This window comes from Balaenoptera musculus, chromosome 13 (genome assembly GCF_009873245.2).
Source record: "Balaenoptera musculus isolate JJ_BM4_2016_0621 chromosome 13, mBalMus1.pri.v3, whole genome shotgun sequence".
NCBI classification, from domain to species: Eukaryota; Metazoa; Chordata; class Mammalia; order Artiodactyla; family Balaenopteridae; genus Balaenoptera; species Balaenoptera musculus.
Genome location: NC_045797.1, coordinates 690,204 through 709,422, shown reverse-complemented (window position 1 = coordinate 709,422; position 19,219 = coordinate 690,204). Strand labels below are relative to the sequence as shown.

At 52.6% G+C, this 19,219-nt stretch overlaps 1 protein-coding gene across 5 annotated transcripts in view; it reads left to right on the top strand.

The window, feature by feature from the left end:
• LIMS1 (LIM zinc finger domain containing 1) overlaps positions 1 to 19,219 on the top strand; it is a 103,962-nt gene that overhangs the window by 52,903 nt on the left and 31,840 nt on the right. Inside the window, exon 1 of one of the 5 annotated variants that reach the window (XM_036873143.1) lies at positions 5,656 to 5,923. The exons of 3 other annotated variants lie outside the window; for them this stretch is intronic. In XM_036873143.1, the coding sequence (XP_036729038.1) occupies positions 5,817 to 5,923 (107 nt within the window). In that variant the 5' untranslated portion in view covers positions 5,656 to 5,816. Of the gene's footprint in view, positions 1 to 5,655; positions 5,924 to 19,219 lie in introns of those variants that run through there. One more of the 5 variants, XM_036873144.1, reaches the window with a different exon arrangement.

Genomic DNA, 19,219 nt, shown 5'->3' with positions numbered 1-19,219 from the left:
CTGGGGGATCAGACCCGAGGTTTCTGTCTCGGGAGGCGTTCCCTGCGTCCCTGCCGTCCTCACAGCGGCCTTGTCTCCTGTGATGTGACACATTTTCAGCTGCATATTTATTTGTGGGTTAGATGGTTGGCAGGGTGTCCTCCCAGACAGAAAGCTTTAGGATGAGACTTTACACAGAACCCGGGGATGTTTTGATGCCCTGGTGAAAGGGTTTGGAGGTGGAAGTTGACAGTAGTGACTGCGGCACTGAAACCAGGCTGGGGCTGCGCAGGAGCTGTGATCACGCTCACGACCCCCTGGAATTCCGGGGAGAAGAGCCATGGCCTCAGAAGCTCAGAACTGCTGCCGGTAACTCTGCCATCCAGGGATTCTTGCTCCGGGACCTTCGCCTGTTGGTTTTGTCACGGGAACGTTTAGTGTAGAAATGTGCTCAGCAGGTCCACTCCTGCTGCGGGGTGGACGGGTGGAATGAGTGGAAACAGTGTGTGTAGCAACTTTATACAGAAGGTGATGGCAAAACACATTTTAAGTCAAATCATGTGAAAATCTGGATTTTCAGCAAAGCTCTCTTTTGTGAACAGATGACCACTAGAATTCCTTCAGAGAATTAAAAATTATCCTATTTACAGAAGTTTAGCTTGATGTGCAGTCTTCTGAAACCGTGGTGACGGTGTCACATGGGCTTGCACTTGCCCGTGGATGGAGGCCGGGCCCCCGCTGACTCTGCCGCGTCTCTCCCCGTGGCCTCGGCGTCTCCGCGGCTCGTGTGTCAGGCGGGTGGTCAGGGTCCCTTCCTGGGTTTTATGTGCAGCTCGGCTCTTGGCTGTGGAGCAGGTAGCTGGGAAGCGGGCCGAGGCGGGGGTCAGGCCGGGGGTCGGGGGCACGGCCGGCCGAGCGTGTGAAGCCAGCCTCAGGCCCCATCTGGGTCCGGGGTGGGAGCCTGACCTGCGGGGAGGGGTGAGCGTGCCAGGAGCCTGCCAGCCTCGGGCCCTCCCCTGCCGTGGGCCCTTGCTGAACTTTTAATCCGCAGAAAAGACCGTTCAGATCATCGGATTCGACCGCTCTGTTTCCGAAGGGAAAGATTGAGGCCTTCGGGAGTGATGTGACTCATGTGCCTGCCTGCCCGCCGGCCGCAGCCGGGACGTTGCCCGTGTGGACCCACCAGCCGGGTGACCCCCGGCTCCCCCTGCACCCTCACACCAGCTTGTCCCCTCCTCGGCCCCGTAGAAAGGTTGGGGGGTGGGAGGGTGACCGGGAGTTTTGTTTTAAATCCTTTTGAAGGGCGCAGGAAAGCTTGCTTGTTGCGGCGCGGCTTTGGGAATGTTCTGTGATTGTCTCGCAGAAGACGGTGGGTGACCCGTGTAGATTCTCTGTGTTTCTGACGGCTGACCTGTCGGGTCTCAGACTTCGGCCGAGGCCCCCCCGCCTGCTCGGTGAGAGGAGGGTCGAGGGGCTGTTCAGAGGGGCTCGCAGACGGGCCAGGGACCGTGTCTTTGGTGATTTTTTCTGACTCTTCTGGACGGTAGATTCTGCCCTCTCACACTCTGCTCTGGTCGACTTGAACTTGAACCTGCTCCTGAGAATCGCCGAGGTCCGAGCCCTCGTGTGACACCCGGGACACGCCTGGGGGCCCGTGTGGAGGGCGTGGGGCTGGAAGTGAGAGTTTTGGAGACGGGAGTGTGGAAGGAGGGAGGTCGGTGCTCTGCTTTATCAGAGAAACTTTACTTCCCCTGTAGGGGATTATTCATAGGATAAAATTTAAACTAAAAAGGATTCATTTCCATTAAGTTCAGAGTGGTTGCAAAACAAAATTCTTCTCTTACCGCGTGTGTACAAGGAAATTAATGGCCTGGAAACGTACAGCTGCTTGACCGTCTGCAGGCCTGAGGCCCCTGGTCTGGAAGGTCTGCTGACGGGCCAGCAGCCAGCTGGGCCCCGAAGCCAGGGTGCAGCCCTCAGTTCTGCCGAGAAGGAGCCGTCAGCGCCGGAACGCTGGGGATGGGTCTTAGGGGCTTGATGCCTAATTAGGTTTCTCTACCCCCCAGAGCCTGAAGGGGGTACTGGGACCAAGTACACCGAGAACTGGGCTGAGTCAGGTGGAGGGTGGTGTTTTAGTTCTTAGCCCCGCTGGAAAGTGTTCACACTGGTGGAAGTGTTGCTCAGCTCTACAGATGTGCAGCATCTGAGTTTCTGCAATCTCACAGCAAAGTACAGCTTTCCAAAACTGTGGAGTGGATGTGCCTTTTAAGAGTCTCATTTAGGTAATGTTGAGTGTTAAATGCAAAAACAAAACAAAACCAAACCAGTTTCAAAGCTCCGGAGCATTCATCTGAAACGTACCATCATCATAAATTGGCAAGGCTCTCAAAATCAATTGGTCGAACAACTAACCAGAGAACTTACTGAGCAAACGCACACTCTACCACGTACCTGGCCTTGTAAGACGCAGCGATGCAGTAGCTACACGGCTGCCCTGGGAGGGCTGTTATCTGGGGGGAATGGGGGGATGGAGACCCTGGTGATAGTGAGTGAAGGGTCTCCAAAGCCCTCCTGTGAGAGGGACCCCTGCGCTGAGTCCAGAGGCAGGACTCGGGGCCAGGACGCCCCATCTGTCCTGGGACCACGCTCAGCACGGGGAGGAGCCGTCGGGTCACCGCAGGGTCTTCCAGGACCTGCGAGTGACCGGTTTACATTTGGAAAGAACTCCTGGAAATTTGGAGGATAGAGTAGAGGAGGGTGAGGCCAGAGGCAGAGAGATGACTGGGAGGTGGAGAGAAATGGGGGGGGGGACAATAGGGGCTCTTCTGAACCAGGGTCTGGCCTGTGGTTGAGGTCAGGGTCCCGCCCTGGGGCAGGGGCGTCTGTGCAGGTTGGAAGGTGAGTCCGCCTGCCAGTGCCCTGAGATGGGGGCGTGTTGTGCTCGCATGCATTTCTGAGACTCACTGACCTTCCTCGGATTCCCAGAAGGTCCGTGACCGCCTCCCCCCTCCACTTTGAAAGGTGGAGGACGGGGTCAGAGGTCAGCCTGCAGAGCGAGGCCCAGTGTGATGCTCCCAGGGCCTTCCTGTTTAGTCATTTCAACCAAGAGCACAAACCTATTGCAGAAGAAAGTACCCGCTGAGCTGATGTCGCATTTCACTGGGAGTCGGAGCTCAGGTCCCAGGAGAGCCCGGCGGTCGGGGGGAGCAGTGGACAGACAGGTTCACAGAGCCGCCACCCCGCGGTGGGAGCGGGCCGGGGTGCCCCCTCGACGCGTTCTGTGAACCTTTGTTCGTTGACAGCCGCTGGGCTGTAAGGGTGGCAGCACTGCCCTTCAGAGACCGTTTATGCTGAGAAATGGACATCCCTGTATGGACACCCACGTGGGCCTCCCTCAAATGCTAAGACAGTCGTTTGAAATTCAGAACTCACTTAAAATAGGCCTGATCTACAATCCAGGCTGAACTGATAACTTTCTACGGGAGGGCGTGAAAGGAGGGAACCACGGGGACGGGGATGGGGACGTGGGGCCTCTCCTGGCGTCACGTCACCTGCCGCGTCCCAGGGCTGTGCCCTCTGTCCCTCTCTCCCCCCACGCAGATGCACAGAAACCTTTGTTGGGGGGTGTCATCTGGCTGCAGCCTGAGCCATTGTGTGGTAGGGGGTTGTTCCCTCCCAGAAATGGGGGCCCCTCCCTGGCTGCACGTGGCGGGGAGGGACGGGTACCACTGTCTCCCACGGTCTGTGCTGTCAGTGAAATGGCAGTGGTTAAAGACCTTTGCCCAAAGCCCCAGGATTTAATTTTCTGCAGTTGTGACGAGCACGGATCTACTGAAGCTTGTGTGCGTCAGCACAGCCATGTGAAAAGTCCGCAGGCGAGAGTTGTTTCCGTTTGTTTTACATAACTTTTCTTCCCCCTGTTCACATCCTTTTAACTTTAGACTCGTCAAACACAGGGTTCGTCCTACACGGTAGTGTTTCCTGTCTTGTCAACTTTGCTAGTTTCCGAGCCTTTTCCCTTGTCAGCGGGCTGCATTACTCTTTTGCAAGTTCTCTTTAAAAATCAAGCTCTCTTATGTACATTTTCCTACAGAAACAAGTCCTTTTCAACGTTGAGGCTTCTGTGTTTACAGTGGCTACAATTAGTTTGTATTTTATTCCTCAGGCATCTATTCTGTTTTGATGCCTACAGTTAAAAAAAAAAAAAAAGATTGCTGCTTGTTTCTCTGCGTTTTTCACCTGTCATGACAAAAATGTAAGAATTAGGCGCTTTAAGGAATCCTAATTTTATGTTTCTATTACTGCATGCTTCAAACTTTTCTGTGTTTTATGTCTCAGTAGGATCCTAGAGCTTTGTACAAAAGGTATATGTAAACCTTCTAAATTTTTCCTATTTATTTTTGAATGTGCAGGGCATTCCAAGTCCAGCAGGTATAGAGCAGTGGTTACAGAGAAGCTGTCTTATGCTGCTCTGCCGTCCCCCAGGCACCCGATGATACCAGTTTTCTGTGTATCCTTCCAGAGAGAGGAAGAGATACAGTTGGCCCTAGATTTTTTTTGGTAATGTTTTGTCACTAATTACATCTAGTGTGGTAACAAAATTACTAATTTCCCCCTGCATTTTCTTTAAAAACGTATGTTACGCTTTGATGGTGACTGTAAAAAGTTGTGTTTCCACTGGGGCGGGCGTGGGTGGGGACCAGGGCTGCAGCCCTAAAGGAGCCGGGGCCGCAGTCCCGGGTGAAGGGATGAGATGCAGAGCCCCCTTCCTTGGGGTCCTGAATATTTGAATTTATAATACCGATCCTTCTAGAGAGGGGAATGCATTAACTCTTTAACGCTTGCTGTGAAAAGAACTTTCAGACCCATTTCTCTGCGCTCTCGTCCTGGAGGGGATTCTGGGAGAAAGATGCTGACACGCAGAGAAACTGCCGGCACCGCAAAGCCAAGCTGTTGGCTGAGAGCAGGCCCGCGCTCGCGCCGGCGGGGACTGGTCCTCAGAGGGGCTGAGTCAGACCCGCCTGCTGCCGCGCGGGGCGTCCCGCGGGGCCCGGGGACAAGGACGCGCCCCTCTGATCTGTCCCCCACGCTGCAGACACCCGCCCGCACCCCACACCCCAGGAACCAGACCCTGCCTCCTGACGCGGTGGCCGCTGGGGTCAAACACGGGGGGACAGCCGTAGGCGGACAGCGTGCGCATCTCCCGCGAGGGGACCCGTCCCGGTGGGCGGCTTCGGGTGTAGAGAATCGCGGGGTGGGGGATGGCAGAAGAAACCACCTCCCTTTCAGTTATGAATTTTTGAGTAACACTTAATGGGGGAGAAAAAAGACACTTCCTTCCTTTCCGAAGAGGATTTAGAGCACCGTGGAGAGAGCCGGCCTGCTGCCCTTCAGAACTGTGCTTTTCCGTTGGAAGGAAAACGTCCCAACGAGCTCATGATGACCAGGCACTTCTTGAAACCGACGGCTGCGTGTGAAGTGTCGGTGGATTTCCTGGCACAGAGCACAGGGCAGGACCCTTCTTGAGTCACGACCTCTCTGGAGCGTTTTAGCCCAGTTTTGATGCAGAACGATGCCGGAAGGGTCCACGCAGGGGCCGGCGCGATTGCTCAGGGCGGCCGGGCCCTGCCCGGCGGCAGCACGTGAGCACCAGGCCCTCCCAGGTGCCGGCGCGGAGGTGCGGCCGCCCGCGGGAGGGTGTGTACCCGGCAAGCAGGAAGCGCGGCGGCCGCCGCCGCCCCAGGCCGCTCCCCGGGCCAGGTGTGCGCGGGGCGGTCCCCAGCCCTGGCGGCCGCCCGCCCTCCGGTGCCGGGCTCCGAGGATCGCGGTGCGCGAGCATGACGGCTCTACAGCTCAAAGAGCTCTCGCAGTCGGGGCTGTACCGCCGGCGGAGGGACCGGCCGGACAGCCTGCGGCTCCCGGGGCCGCAGGAGCAGGCGCTCAGGTGAGTGGAGCCCGGGGGGGGGCGGGGGGGGGAGGGGGCGGGGGGGGGGGGGGAGGGGGGGACCCGGCAGCCTGAGCCCCGGCCCGGCCAGGGGGTGCGCGGCGAGGGGCGACGGGCTGAGCCCCTGGCGTCGGCTCCCCAGCCCCGCAGCCTCGCTACACCCCCAGGGCCGAGGCTCGCAGAGGGAGGGTTAGACCTGCCCGCCGCTGGCGGAAGGCACATCGGTTGGGCTTCTCAGGGCGCGTTTCAGAGGGATTTTTCTCTGCGTTCTGACGGTGAGGGTCGCGGGTGGTGTCTTGGGTGGGCGGCAGGGTGTTCTTCGGTATTGACATGGATTTCACAGAGGAAGGCAGGGCAACTTTTGAACGTAACCTGGGAGGGAGGGAGACCTTTCTAACTGAAAAGGTTAGGGGTTGTCTGTTTCCATCGTTAATTGGCCTAAAACAACACGGTGTTAGTTTTTCTTACCACTGTTGAATTTTTTTTAGGTTACAGGTTCTGAGCAGCCCCTGCACATTGAGCTGTTGCTTAAACTGCTGTGTTTGCCGCGAAGGGTGGGGACCCTGAGCTGACAGCAGGCTGCAGGGACCCTCCTCCCGGCTCTCGCGTGCTGGGTGGCACCTCAGTGCCTTTGTGGACACTTGATCCACGCGTTTGAATGTTCCACTCAGGTGGTGAGAGAAATAGATACGTTTTATATATAGAGAGAGTATATAATAGTTATATCCTCTCTCTCTATATATTTCTCCTATAAATTCGCTTTTAGAGTTTATTTTAAATTCTTTATTTAAACTTAACAGGAAAAAATTGACAAGGAAGCTCTTTAAACTTATATTAAATTTGTCTACAAATTTACTACAGGAACTGTACTTTGGGAGGGAGATGTTTATTTGAAAATTTTTGACTCTCGCTGGTACTGGTACTTACACTATTAGAATTTATTCCCTGCCACATCAGGTGTCTCTTAGCTACAATTAGTGTATTAACTTTGAATTGACTGGATTAAACAGAATTTTAAAGCTTCAGAGTTTGACCTGTAAATTTTAAGTATGAGGTTAGTGAGAATACTGAGCCCCCTCTTGCTTGACCAGATGGGCACGGGTGGACGTGACCCCTGAAATTGCCTCCAGTCTGCTCTTGATCCAAGAGTGAAAACTTACCAAAAGTAGTTTTAATTTCAGATTCGGGGTCCTAAGGAATTCACTTTAAAAGAAATAAGATATGTAAAATGACATTCAAGACCAGCCAACTTTCGCTTATTTTCAGGCAGTGGCAGAAGTACCCATGAATGAGATTACCTGTTATGTCCGAGGGGGTGGTTATCTATATAGTCATAATAGCCTTTGAAACAACTAGGTTGTTTTGTTTTGTCTCGAGTTTAAATTACAGAAGGAAGACTCATTCTTAAGGTGTATTGCTTGTTGCCTTGGGTTGAGGAGCCATTTTCCCACTTTTTCTGCTGTATTGTCCCCTGGTGATTAGAAGGGGCTTAGGCTTCTGCCATGTCTCTGTCCCCGGGTTCAGAGAAGTGACCATTTACTTATTTTAGGACTTCGAGCTCAGCCAGGAAAATAGCCTTTTATCGATTTAGAGAGTCAGGGTTTTTGCCTACTTTTATAGGAAGCCTGTTTTTAGTATGAAATCGGGTTCCTCAGGTAATAGAAGCTGGAGGGGTGACTTTGAGGTTAGACACGCCCAGTTCAGGCCGCTGGGTCAGGCAGATAACCTTGATGGACTCAGGTGGCTCCTCTTTAAAAGGAGGATAAAAATCACTGCTGCTATTGAGTGTCGTTTATTATCTCATCAAACCCTCGCCACCAGCTTGATGGCAGGCATTGTCATCTGGTGAAGGGCACCTCGTGCATTACTCACTCGGCTACTGTTCATCCATCTCCTACTGTGTGCCACGTCGAGGCTGGGCCACACTAGACTCAGGGCTGCCCCAGGGACACTGGCGTCTGGGCCCTGGAGGGTCACCTGCAGGTGTTCCTCCCAGGAGCTGTCGCTGGACTGAGCACCTGTGACATTGGGCACCTCGAAGTAGCACAAACCCACTCCCACTCCGACCCCCTCACTCACACACCATTTTCTCAGCACGTTTGTGGATTCTGGCAGAAAAACCATCAGAGACTAACAGGGCTGTGCTCACTGCCAGAAAACATGTTTACGTTTAAATTGAAGACTGTGCTCTGAAACAGAACACAAGTATTTAAAGAGCACATAGGGGCTTCCCTGGTGGCGCAGTGGTTAAGAATCCACCTGCCAATGCAGGGGACACGGGTTCAAGCCCTGGTCTGGGAAGATCCCACATGCCGCGGAGCAACTAAGCCCGTGTGCCACAACTACTGAGCCTGTGCTCTGGAGCCAGTGAGCCACAACTGCTGAAGCCCACACGCTACAAGTACTGAAGCCCGTGCGCCTAGAGCCCGTGCTCCGCAACAACAGAAGCCACCGCAATGAGAAGCCCGCGCACCGCAACCAAGAGTAGCCCCCACTTGCCGCAACTAGAGAAAGCCCGCGCACAGCAACGAAGACCCAACGCAGCCAAAAAAAAAAAAAAATTAAAAAAGAGTTGGTGAAACTGCTTCCGGCTTCAAACTCCAAACTGTTTAGAACAGAACTCTGCCTGTATCGATTTTTATTTCAAAGTATCCAGTACAGCCTGAAACGTGCTTTCCTTGCTTTGTACAGCAGACCGTCAGCCTCCACACCTGAGGGCTGAGTCACGGCAGGCGGTTCATCTCGTTTAGACTTTGTCCCAACAGGAAAAAGTTGTGTGACGGGAGCCTCTTAGCTCTAGAACGTGTCCTTAAGTGTGGCTGGAACCTGACATGCCTGAGAGACCCCTAGACGTCACCTTCCTCCGTGGAGGTGGACCTGAGGACTCTGCGTGCAGGTAGCGTTGGTGTCACCTCCTCATTCGGGGACAGGACTTCTGACCTCCTGCTCTGGCCGTGGGTTCATTCAGTGAAGCTCTTGTCCCGCCCCGTGGGCTCGGAAGCTGTTCCTCGTACCTTCCCGGGCATGGACCCTTTTTCCTAAAGTGCCTGATGCCTGAAAATACCATCCAAGATATACCCGTGTGTGTGTGTGTGTGTGTGTGTGTGTGTGTGTGTGTATTTACTCCTTAGCTATTTATTCTCCCTCTTAAATTGTGCTGCACCCAAACAGTTTTTTTATTTTTGAGGAAACCTGAATGAAAAACACACCTGTGCGATCCACAGCCCCTCCTCCCCCCACCCCCCTGTTAAAAATTCTCAGAGTCACCTTGGCTGTGCCTCAGACACATGGGGTCTATAACTAACTGGGGACATCTCAGAATCAAGTCTTTGCCAGCCGGCTCAGAAAGGAAGTTTAATGCAGGACCAGGGGCTGGCGAATTATGACCCTTAGGTGGCCCACGAGCTCAGGATGGATTTTATATTTTTCAAATGGTTGAAAAAAAGGAAAAAATTATTTCATGACATAGGAAAATTACATGAAACTCAGTGTCCACAAATAAAGTTTTATTGACATACAGCAGGCGTATTAGTACACGTGGTCTCTGGTGGGTTCTGGCCATGGTGCCCAAGCTGAGCAGTGGCCACAAAGACGGGTCTGGCCTCCGGCTCTGCAGTCGCCCCCTGGTCTCGAGCTCAGATCAAGGACCCTTGGGTCCTCCTCTCTTGTTCCTTCAGTTGTGCCCCCCTCCTCCCCCGCCTGCATGAAACAAAGGGGGATCAGATGAGGCGGCTGGCGTTTGGGCCCCTCTGTGAGGTCCACTGGGGAGGACTCGCTTGTGCTCTGCTTTCCTGCACTTTTCCTGGTGGAGCTGGGTTACCAGGACCAGGAAGAGGGTGCAGAGAGAAGTAACCTTTACTTTATGGCGGTTAAGGAAGGCTTTGGATCTCCTGTCCTTCTAGATCTGGGATGGCGTCATTTTCCAGCAGCAGGATGCCTTTGCTTGGTTAAGAGTAGGGAACACAGATCAGGCCCCCATGCTGACTGAGCCCTTGCTGGGGGCCAGGCGCTGTGGTGAGAACTTCCGTGGTTCTGTTCTTAACTCAGTCCCGAAAGGGGGAGAAGGACCCAGGCCGTGAAGGGGCCCAGCTCCAGGCCTTGGTTCAGCGTCCTGTCGGGTGGGAACTGGGCCGTCCCGGTGCCCGGGGTGGGCTGGGGGAGCGTTTCCTTCAAACCTGTCTGCTGTTTGCCGATCATATGGGGGACCCATCTTTTGACTGAAAAACCAGCGTCTGTATTTTAGTTTTAGAAACATAATCTATTAGAGGGATAAAACTGCAGCTTGGCCATTTTGTCTGTCCTCATTTAACGGTTCAGCAAGAGCACATTTAATCTTCCCAACAGTGAGCTCAACCGATAGCAAGTATTTCTTCTCTTTGGTCCAAGGAGGTGTCAGCTGGCCAGTGTTGGTTTTTGAAAGGTAGTAGCGCCTTCTCGTATGTGTTTAAGGGTGTAATTCTCACACACACACACACACACACACACACGCGCGCGCACACACACACCCGTGCGTGCACTGGAGTGCTATTCAGCCGTGAGAATGAAGGAAATCCAGCCAGTCCGGACAGCAAGGATGGGCTCTGACAGTGCCAAGTGAATGAGGCGGACAGGGAAAGACAGACAGCGTGTTCTCTGTCTTATATGCAGAATCTAAAACCAGAGTGGAAGGGGGTCCAGGGTCAGGGAGTGGAGGCCTGGGGAGGGGTGTTTTAAGGCACAGACTTGCAACTAGAGGATGAACAAGCTCTGGAGGGAGGCCTGCCACACGGCACGGTGACGGCAGTCAGCAGGGCAGTGCCACGTGGCGTGACGGAGGTGTCACTGATGCTCCGGGGTGATAATACAGCAACACTAAGCATGTCAAACCAGCAGCCGTGCACCTCAGACTCGCACGTTACGTGTCCGGTATTATCTCACTGTAAAAAATGTGTAACACACAAGTGTCCCTGTTGGAATAACAGGTTTTACAGGCACCCCTTCCTCACCCTTCTCATCCCCCCCCCCTTAATTGAATCCAAGCCACAGGCCCCACCATCCACCCCGGGGCCTGGTAGCCATCCCTGCCCAGGGTCTGCTCCTCCCTGAAGGAATGAAAGCACACTGGCTTCGAGGTGCCTCTTTTATTCCAGGTTAAACCCCTTTGACTCTGAGAGAGTAAGTTAAATTGATGTCCATCCCTCTGATGTCCCACACAGAGGGATGTATCTACCAAAGGATGGACCGTGACCTTCCGGTTTTCCTTTTTCAGTGGTTTTGGGAGGCTTATTTTTTGAAGGGAAATGTTTTCCTCTCAGTCACCTAAAGTATTTCCATACAGTTGAGGAGGTATGTGCTGAAATTAAAAATAGTATTAATGCTTAAAGTTAGTGTGTGTTAAAGGGACGGTTGAAGGGTTGAAGGTCCTGTTCTGTGTCTCTGTGCTGCTCAGAGACGCTTGGGAGAGAACCTTGGCCTCAGCAGAGTCAATTTGTAAATTTGCTGTCACTCACATAAAGTTTTCTAAATGATTTACTATGGCAATTAAATGCCAAGATTTTAATCATTATAAATTGCTTTTCTGTAGGTTAAAAGAAAAACAAAACTTGATGTATCAGTTATAAATCACTTATAAAAACAAAAAAAATTACAATTGGCTAAAACGTGTGCTTTATAGTACTTTGGAGAGATGCTATTAAAATGAAACAGTGCTATTTATTTTATATGTATTTATATATCTTGGAAACACAGCCACTTAATTGTGTATCTGTGCGACCCAGTGGCCATTCTGTGATTAAAACAGACTTTAGACAAATGTTCTCTTACGTATAATCTACTTTTAGAAACAATCATTAAGTTAATATGAATTATGAAATTAATATTATGAATTATGAATTAATATGAAACAGTGGTTGCATTAGCTTCTTAGAGCTGTGGTAACAAGTACCACACCCTGGGAGGCTTCAGACGGCAGAGATGTTTGGTCTCTGAGTTCTGAAGACTTGGGGTCAGAAATCAGCGTGGCAGCTCTCCTTGTGCCTCTGATGTCAGCTGCAGGGCTGTGTGTCCAGCGTGTGGGGCATCACCCTACCCTGGCCTCTCTCACGTGGCTCTGTCTCCATGTGGCGTCCTCCTCTGTATGTGTGTCTCCTCTTGTAAGGGCACCAGTCACATGGGAGTTGGGCCCACCTGCTCCAGTGTGACCTCAGCTTGTGCCTTAATTACATCTGCAGAGACTCCACTTCCAATAAGGTCATGTTCACAGGTACCAGGGTCAGGACTTCAACATGTCTTTTGCAGTAGGAGCCCTAACAGTGGTGTCTGCATGATACACTGCAGCTTTCTTATTTAAAAAAAAATTTTTTTTTAATTTATTTATTTTATTTTTTGGCTGCGTTGGGTCTTTGTTGCTGCGCGCAGGCTTTCTCTAGTTGCGGTGAGCGGGGGCTATTCTTCGTTGCGGTGCACGGGCTTCTCATTGCGGTGGCTTCTCTTGTTGCGGAGCACGGGCTCTAGGCGTGTGGGCTTCAGTAGTTGCAGCATGCGGGCTCAGTAGTTGTGGCACATGGGCTCAGTAGTTGTGGCTCACGGGCTCTAGAGTGCAGGCTCAGTAGTTGTGGCACACGGGTTTAGTTGCTCCGCGGCATGTGGGATCTTCCCGGACCAGGGCTCGAACCCGTGTCCCCTGCATTGGCAGGCGGATTCTTAACCACTGCGCCACCAGGCAAGTCCCTCAACACGTCTTTTTAGGGGACAGAATCCCACCCACAGCAGTGGTTTTTTCAAAGGTTAAAGATCATTCCAGTGTGCAGTTTTTTAGAAACAGCTTTATTGAGGTGAAACAAATGGGCCTCAGTAGATGCACAGTTTAATGTGCAGCTTGGTCAGTGTTGACACGTACACAGAGTCAAGGTCACGCGCGTCCTCCTTGTCCTCAAGTCCCTGCCTGCATTTGTAGCCCTCCCACATCCCTAGGCAGCTGGTCGCTCTGGATGCTCTTGCATTTTCTGGAGTTGTGTATAAATAGAACCATTCGGTCACGTACCCTTTGTTTTCTTTAGGCTCCTTTAACTCAGCATCGTTATTTGAAGACTCGTCCGTGGTGCAGGAGTCAGTATCATTCATTTTACTGCTGAGTCACCTTCCGCTTATGGATTTAGTGCGTTTGTTGGTTGCCGTTGAGTGGTGCCCAGCTCTTGGCCGTTTCAGATGAAGCTGCGTGAACATTCGCATACAAGTCCTGTGCTTTCATTTCTCTTGGGTGGAATGGTGGGGTTGTTTGGTGGGCACACACTTAATATCTGGAGAAACGGCTAAACGGTTTTCCAAAGAGGCTGTACCATTTCGTGTTCCCACCGGCAGCGTTTGAGGGTCCATTTTCTCCACATCCTCAGCCACACTTGGCACGGTTGATGTTTTCCAGTTTTGGCCTTTCGGGGGAGTGTCCTACTATCTCCTTGTGGTTTGTTTTTTTTTTTTTTAAATTTATTTATTTATTTATGGCTGTGTTGGGTCTTCGTTTCTGTGCGAGGGCTTTCTCTAGTTGCGGCGAGCGGGGGCCACTCTTCATCGCGGTGCGCGGGCCTCTCACCATCGCGGCCTCTCTCGTTGCGGAGCACAGGCTCCAGACGCGCAGGCTCAGTAGTTGTGGCTCACGGGCCCAGCTGCTCCGCGGCATGTGGGATCTTCCCAGACCAGGGCTCGAACCCGTGTCCCCTGCATTGGCAGGCGGATTCTCAACCACTGCACCACACTCCTTGTGGTTTTATTTGCATTTCCCTCATGACTCACGAAGCTGAGTATCATTTCTTGTGCTTATTTGCAATTCCTGTATCTTCTTTGGCAAATTTACCATTCAGGTTTTTGCCCAACTTTTACTGGGTTATTTCTTATAGTATTTAGTTGAAACAGTGCTTCATATATTCTAGATACAAGCCCTTTGTCAGCTACATATTTTGCAAATGTCTCCTCCCAGTCTTCGGTTTGTCTTCTCATTTTTATAAATGTCCGTTGACAAGCAAAAGTTTTTTTATTTTGATAGTTTATTGATCTTTTTCTTATATAAAGTTTGTGCTTTCTGTGTCCTCTTTAGGAAATCTTTCCCAAACCCACAGTGAATAAGATTATTAATAAATATGTTCCATATAAATGTAAAATCATTAACTCTTTCTTTACGCCAGCTTGGCCTCTCTTGCCCTTTACTGCTTTTCTGGCTGTGCTGAGTCCTCACAGGGCTGCTCTGCAGTTCACAAGAAGGGAAAAGGGCCCTGGAGACCCGTGGCTGGTAATTCGGGAGTTGAGCTGGAGCTGTTCCTTCCCCGTGTGTCTTACGCTCTTAACTACACACTGAAGCCTCACTTAGGTTTTAGGGTAAGGTTTCTTACCTGGAAGGTCTGAACACGCTTGATCATATCTTAAAAGTTAAAAATTTACCAAGGGTGACCTCCTGTGATGCCCGTTGAAACAAAAATGGAATTTTTCTGCCTCGCAGATAATTCATACATGTTTGCCAGAGAAACTATCTGGGTTAAGAAAGCTAAAACTATTATATTTTTGTGTCATAATGAATATATTACTTAAAATTAAGCATTATAAGAATGTCCAGCCTTTTTCCTAAAACATTTGTCCTCCTGCCCTGGCATCAGGATGTGGGGGAACGGACAGCATAGGAATTGACCAGGCATCGGGGCACAGAGGATGTTTGCTTATGTCTGAGCGTGTCTGCTGCCAACTTTAGTTCTCAGTTCTAACAGACAGACAAAACTGGGACAAAACAGAAATTCTGCAGTGGTTTGGAAAATTTTGTTTCTTTTTTTGCCGCACCTTGCAGCATGTGGGATCTTAGTTTAGTTCCCCAACCGAGGATGGAACCCGAGCCCTCGGCAGTGAAAGCTCAGAGTGCTAACCACTGGACCTCCAGGAGTGATTAGGGCTCCGCGCTTTCACTGCTGAGGGCCCGGGTTCCATCCCTGGTCGGGGAACTAAAAACAAAGAAAAGAAAAAAAAATAAGCCTTTCTGGAAAATTTCAATAACATTTCCAGGTGCAAGGAAATACATTCTTTGTTTCATGGTAAAAGCTAATGTTAGTCATCTTGGAAGTATTGGAGATAAACTGATGTTATGGGTATTTTAAACAACGAGGTTTTATAAAAGTATAGCCAATTTAAAAGATCAAAAATTTTCCTGGATATGGAATCATTCTTTGTGTGGCAATCAACAAATGCCTTTTAAAATGGATTCAACCGGAAATATCAGCTATTCAACACAAATTGCAGTTTTGGCTCTTCTTGATTTAATGTCGTGCTTTATTTAAAGGATATATTGTCAGGTTATGGGTTTTCTGCATTAGGCGTTTGTGGTTCAGTCTGCATTTGCTAAGGTCCTGCCACGTGCCAGGGATGTGAGGCTGGTTGAAACATTCATTATCTGCTAACATAGAAGTTCTTGTGTGTGGACAACAGACAACAGCGAGATACTTAAAGACCCTGCATCGCTGGAGGGAGGCCCATAGCACTGCAGGAGCAAGTGCGTTAATCCTCTATTGTGAGAAACAGATTACCCAGCACTTAGCGGCAGTGGGAGTTGGCAGACTTTCTGTAAAGGGCCAGATAATAAATGTTTCAGGCTTTTGTAGGCCTCTGTCAGTGTCACAACTGCTCGGCCTGCGGTTGTAGTGTGAACACGGGCCGTGGAACATGTGAGTGAATGTGTTGCTAAACTTAATAAAAGCAGCCGGGGAGCCAGATCTGACCTGCGGGCACGGATTTGCTGACGGCAGGCCTGTAATCACCGTCGTTGGTTATCTCCCGGTTGCTGTGGGTCAGGAATCCGGGTTCAGCTCAGGCCAGCGCCTCTGGCTGAGGGTCTCTGAGTCAGGGCTGCCTCTTCTCGAGGCTGGAATGGGGTGAGTGGCCCCAGAGCGTTTTGTAGCCTAATTCCAGAAATGAGCGCTGACCACCTCTACTGAATTGTCTTCATCAGGAGCCCTTCAGCGAGTCCAGCCCACACCGGGGAGGGAGCCGTTACACACAGGTGCGAATACTGTCAAAGGCAAAATACTCCTGACGCCTGGTAGAGAACAGGAAGGACCACCAGGATGGATGTAGGGACCCCTGCAGTGGGGCAGAGAGACGGGGCTCAACTCCGAATCCACCAAGGAAAACGGGGGATTCACAGCGAAGGAGCAGGCCGGGGGTCAGCGGATGGAAAGTTACTGAGAGGGAACAGCCGGGTGGAGGGATTCTGGCTAAACCGACCTCCCAGGATTCCTGCTGAAGACAGGCCAGGACATCAGACGTCGCCTGGGGGCGGGGTGGAGGCCGAGGAACCGGTCAGGTGCAGAGGGCCATCTGATCTGCAGGTAGGGGATTCTGGCCAGGCTGACAGCAGGATTCCTGCGAAACTGGACACTCAGGAGTCAGGGCCTCGTCAGAAGGCTCCGCAGGGAGTCTTTGGGGGTGCCTGGAGGTGGCCGCCCCAGGGCTGCCGCAGGGGGTCCCGGAGGAGAGGCAGTGGGTGCAGTGCAGGGAGATGAGACCCACGTGCCCACCGGCTGTGCTGTCAAGTCAGCCTGGGCTCCTCTTGGTCCGGAGTCTGTGGCTCTGCCTCTGTCGTCGTCACGGTGCCTTGGCCTCCCGGGCGCATCATTTCCTTCCGTCCTGCTCGTCTCATCCCCGACTTCTAGCTCCATTTATTACTTCACAGCCGGGCGTAGGTGAACACTTGCTGAATGAAAGCAAAGGAGACACAGGAAAGAAGCGGACGTCTGCAGACAGGACGCCGCAAAGTCGCAGCCGTTCTCCCACGTCCGTGGTTGACCCCTCCGCCCGGTTGGTGCGGGGGTGCTGGGGCTCACGGCCGCCCCACCCGCGTGCCCTCATGCGCCCGGGAGCCCCTGTCACCGTCCCCGCCAGGCGGGCGCGCGTCCCGGCTCTGCTGAAGTGCGAGCCGTCTGAGGGCACAGAGGTGCGGGGACCAGGTTTTCCATCACGGTGGCTTCTTGCTAATACACACTCAGTACAGGGTCGCTGAGTTGCAGGAATAAATGAAGGTCCTGGTACCTTGCTGTCGGCTTCGTGGTTCCTCGTGTCCCCCTGACAGCAGCACGGCCCTGCGGGGCCCATCACACGTCCTGATGCAGGGCCACCCCGTCGAGTGGCTTCCCCGCTGTGACAGCAGCCTCGATCCGCGAGGCCGTCCAGACCTCTGGCCCCAACACCCTCTGCCCTGGCCAGTCTGCCAGCCTCCTCGGGCCATTTAATGCCCTACACACCTCATGGCCACCTTCCCGGGCCAGTTATTCCCTGGACCGATTCCCAATTCACGTAACTCCTAGACTCTGATTGCTGGGTGAACAAGTGATATAAGACAGATTTCTGTCCTTACAGCCTCACCTTCTTCCTGGTTACCGCTGGGCAGTCTTCTTCTTTTATTGATTTTTCTATCACCCTCGTTATTGTAACTATTTGAAACCTCCCCCATCATTGGTTTTCTTCACCTCACCTGCTTTCCTGAAACCACCGAAGCTCAATGGTGTAAGATTTCTCTCTCTGTCCCCCTCGTATTTGTGCAGATGAACTTCACGTGGGGACACGTTCAGGTTTGCAGGGATGTTATGCAGCCGGTGCGCGGTTCTTCCCTTGCGTCGGTGTAACTGCTTCCCGCATCCCTGGGGGTCACCCCCGCCCCCCCGCCCCCGTGGGTCTTGCCCGGCCCCACAAAGGCCCTCCTCCCCGAGCCTCTTTGACCTTTCCCCCTGCCCTCGGTGATAGACGGTCCCAGGAACGCTGTGACTTTGGTCTCTTCTCGCCGAGCCCTCGCAGCCCAGAGTTTGACCCCCCCGTCACTGGCCCACGTCACCTCATCAGTCTTGGTTCTGGTGGGGGGCAGTGACAGTAGCAGGTTCTGGCTGGCTGAGGCAGGAAAGAATTTTATTGGAAAGAGTTCAGGTTGCTCACAGAATTGACAGAAATGGGCAGATAGAAGAGCCGGGCTCAGGGGCGGGGGGCGGGAGGCTGGGAGACCCCCCGGCAGGCACCCTGGCCGAGGTCCCGGAGCTGGACCGAAGCGTCCCGGCTGGAGCTCAGTGCTGCCGCCTAAGCTGCTTCTGTCCCTAAAGACTCCTCCTCGGCGGTGAGGTGCTGGAGCCAGGGTCTTGGGCCTGCAGGACCAGGAGGGAGCCCCAGGGGCTCAGGGTCCATGGTTCTGGACAGTCTGCTCCTGGACGGGTGGGGCCCGACCTCAGGGCACAGGATGAAGGGAAGGGTGGTCAGGCTGCAGCAAAGCCTCTGGCCTCCTCAGCTGTGAGGACGGCAGGGGAACGCGGGTGGTCCAGAGAAACTGAGTCAGGCTGAGAAGGAGCTTCCAGAGCTGTGCATGGGCCCAGGTGCATGAGCCCAGGTACGTGCGTGAGCCCGGATGCAGCCTCGGGGCTCAGGACCAGTGCTCAGGCATCCAAGTCCATGGGGAACATCAGACGGGGGAGGGAAGGTAGCCTGGCTCGTGCAGGTCTCCGTGAATAAGCAGTTCACCTCGGCACCATCTACACCTGCACAGCGAGTGTACAGACTGCCTTCTGGATGAGGAAATGTGGACGTCGCCCCCTGAGCCTTCCTGCCGTTGTCTTCCGGCCTGTGCCCAGGTGGTGACCGCCCAGGTGATGCCCCGTCCCCGCCCCACTCCATGCTGAAGCTGCTCAGCCATCCGTCTGACTCAGTGTTTTTACCATGACGGCAACGTAAGGTGTGGATTTTGTCCTTGAGAGCTGTTCTTGTTTTTCTGTCCTGTCACTTTTGCCAGCGTCTTACCCTTAGGAATTGATTTGGTGGGTTTTTAAAATTTATCCTTTGAATACAGAATTCTCTTCTGAATCTGAAAGGAGAAAACGGTCCCGTGAAATAATCCTGGTCATTTGTCTCCGTGGTTTAGAGCATTCCCATCCGTGGCGCGCGCTCTTGATAGAACTAAGTCCACGTGTGGTGCAGCCTCGCAGACTCATCGCTGGAGGGCCAGCCGCTCTTACTCTTACTCCGTCCACGTGGTTCTCTTCGTTTGTTTGCACTATTCTCAGCATCCGTCTTTTGATGGACTTTCTTAGTAGACTGAGCTCTTTGAAAACTCGATTATTTTGTTCTTTCTCTTTTCCCAGCTTAGTCATGTGACCTGGGCCAGGCTAGTTCTGATGGCATTTTTGCTTTCCTTTATGCCATGATGAGAGATTGTTCTGGTTTGCGCTTTGCCGTGCTTGGTGTGGACCCGGGATGGGGCAGGTGCACGTGGCCTCCTGCACAGAAACCCTCCCACCCCCCATCAGCTCCGTT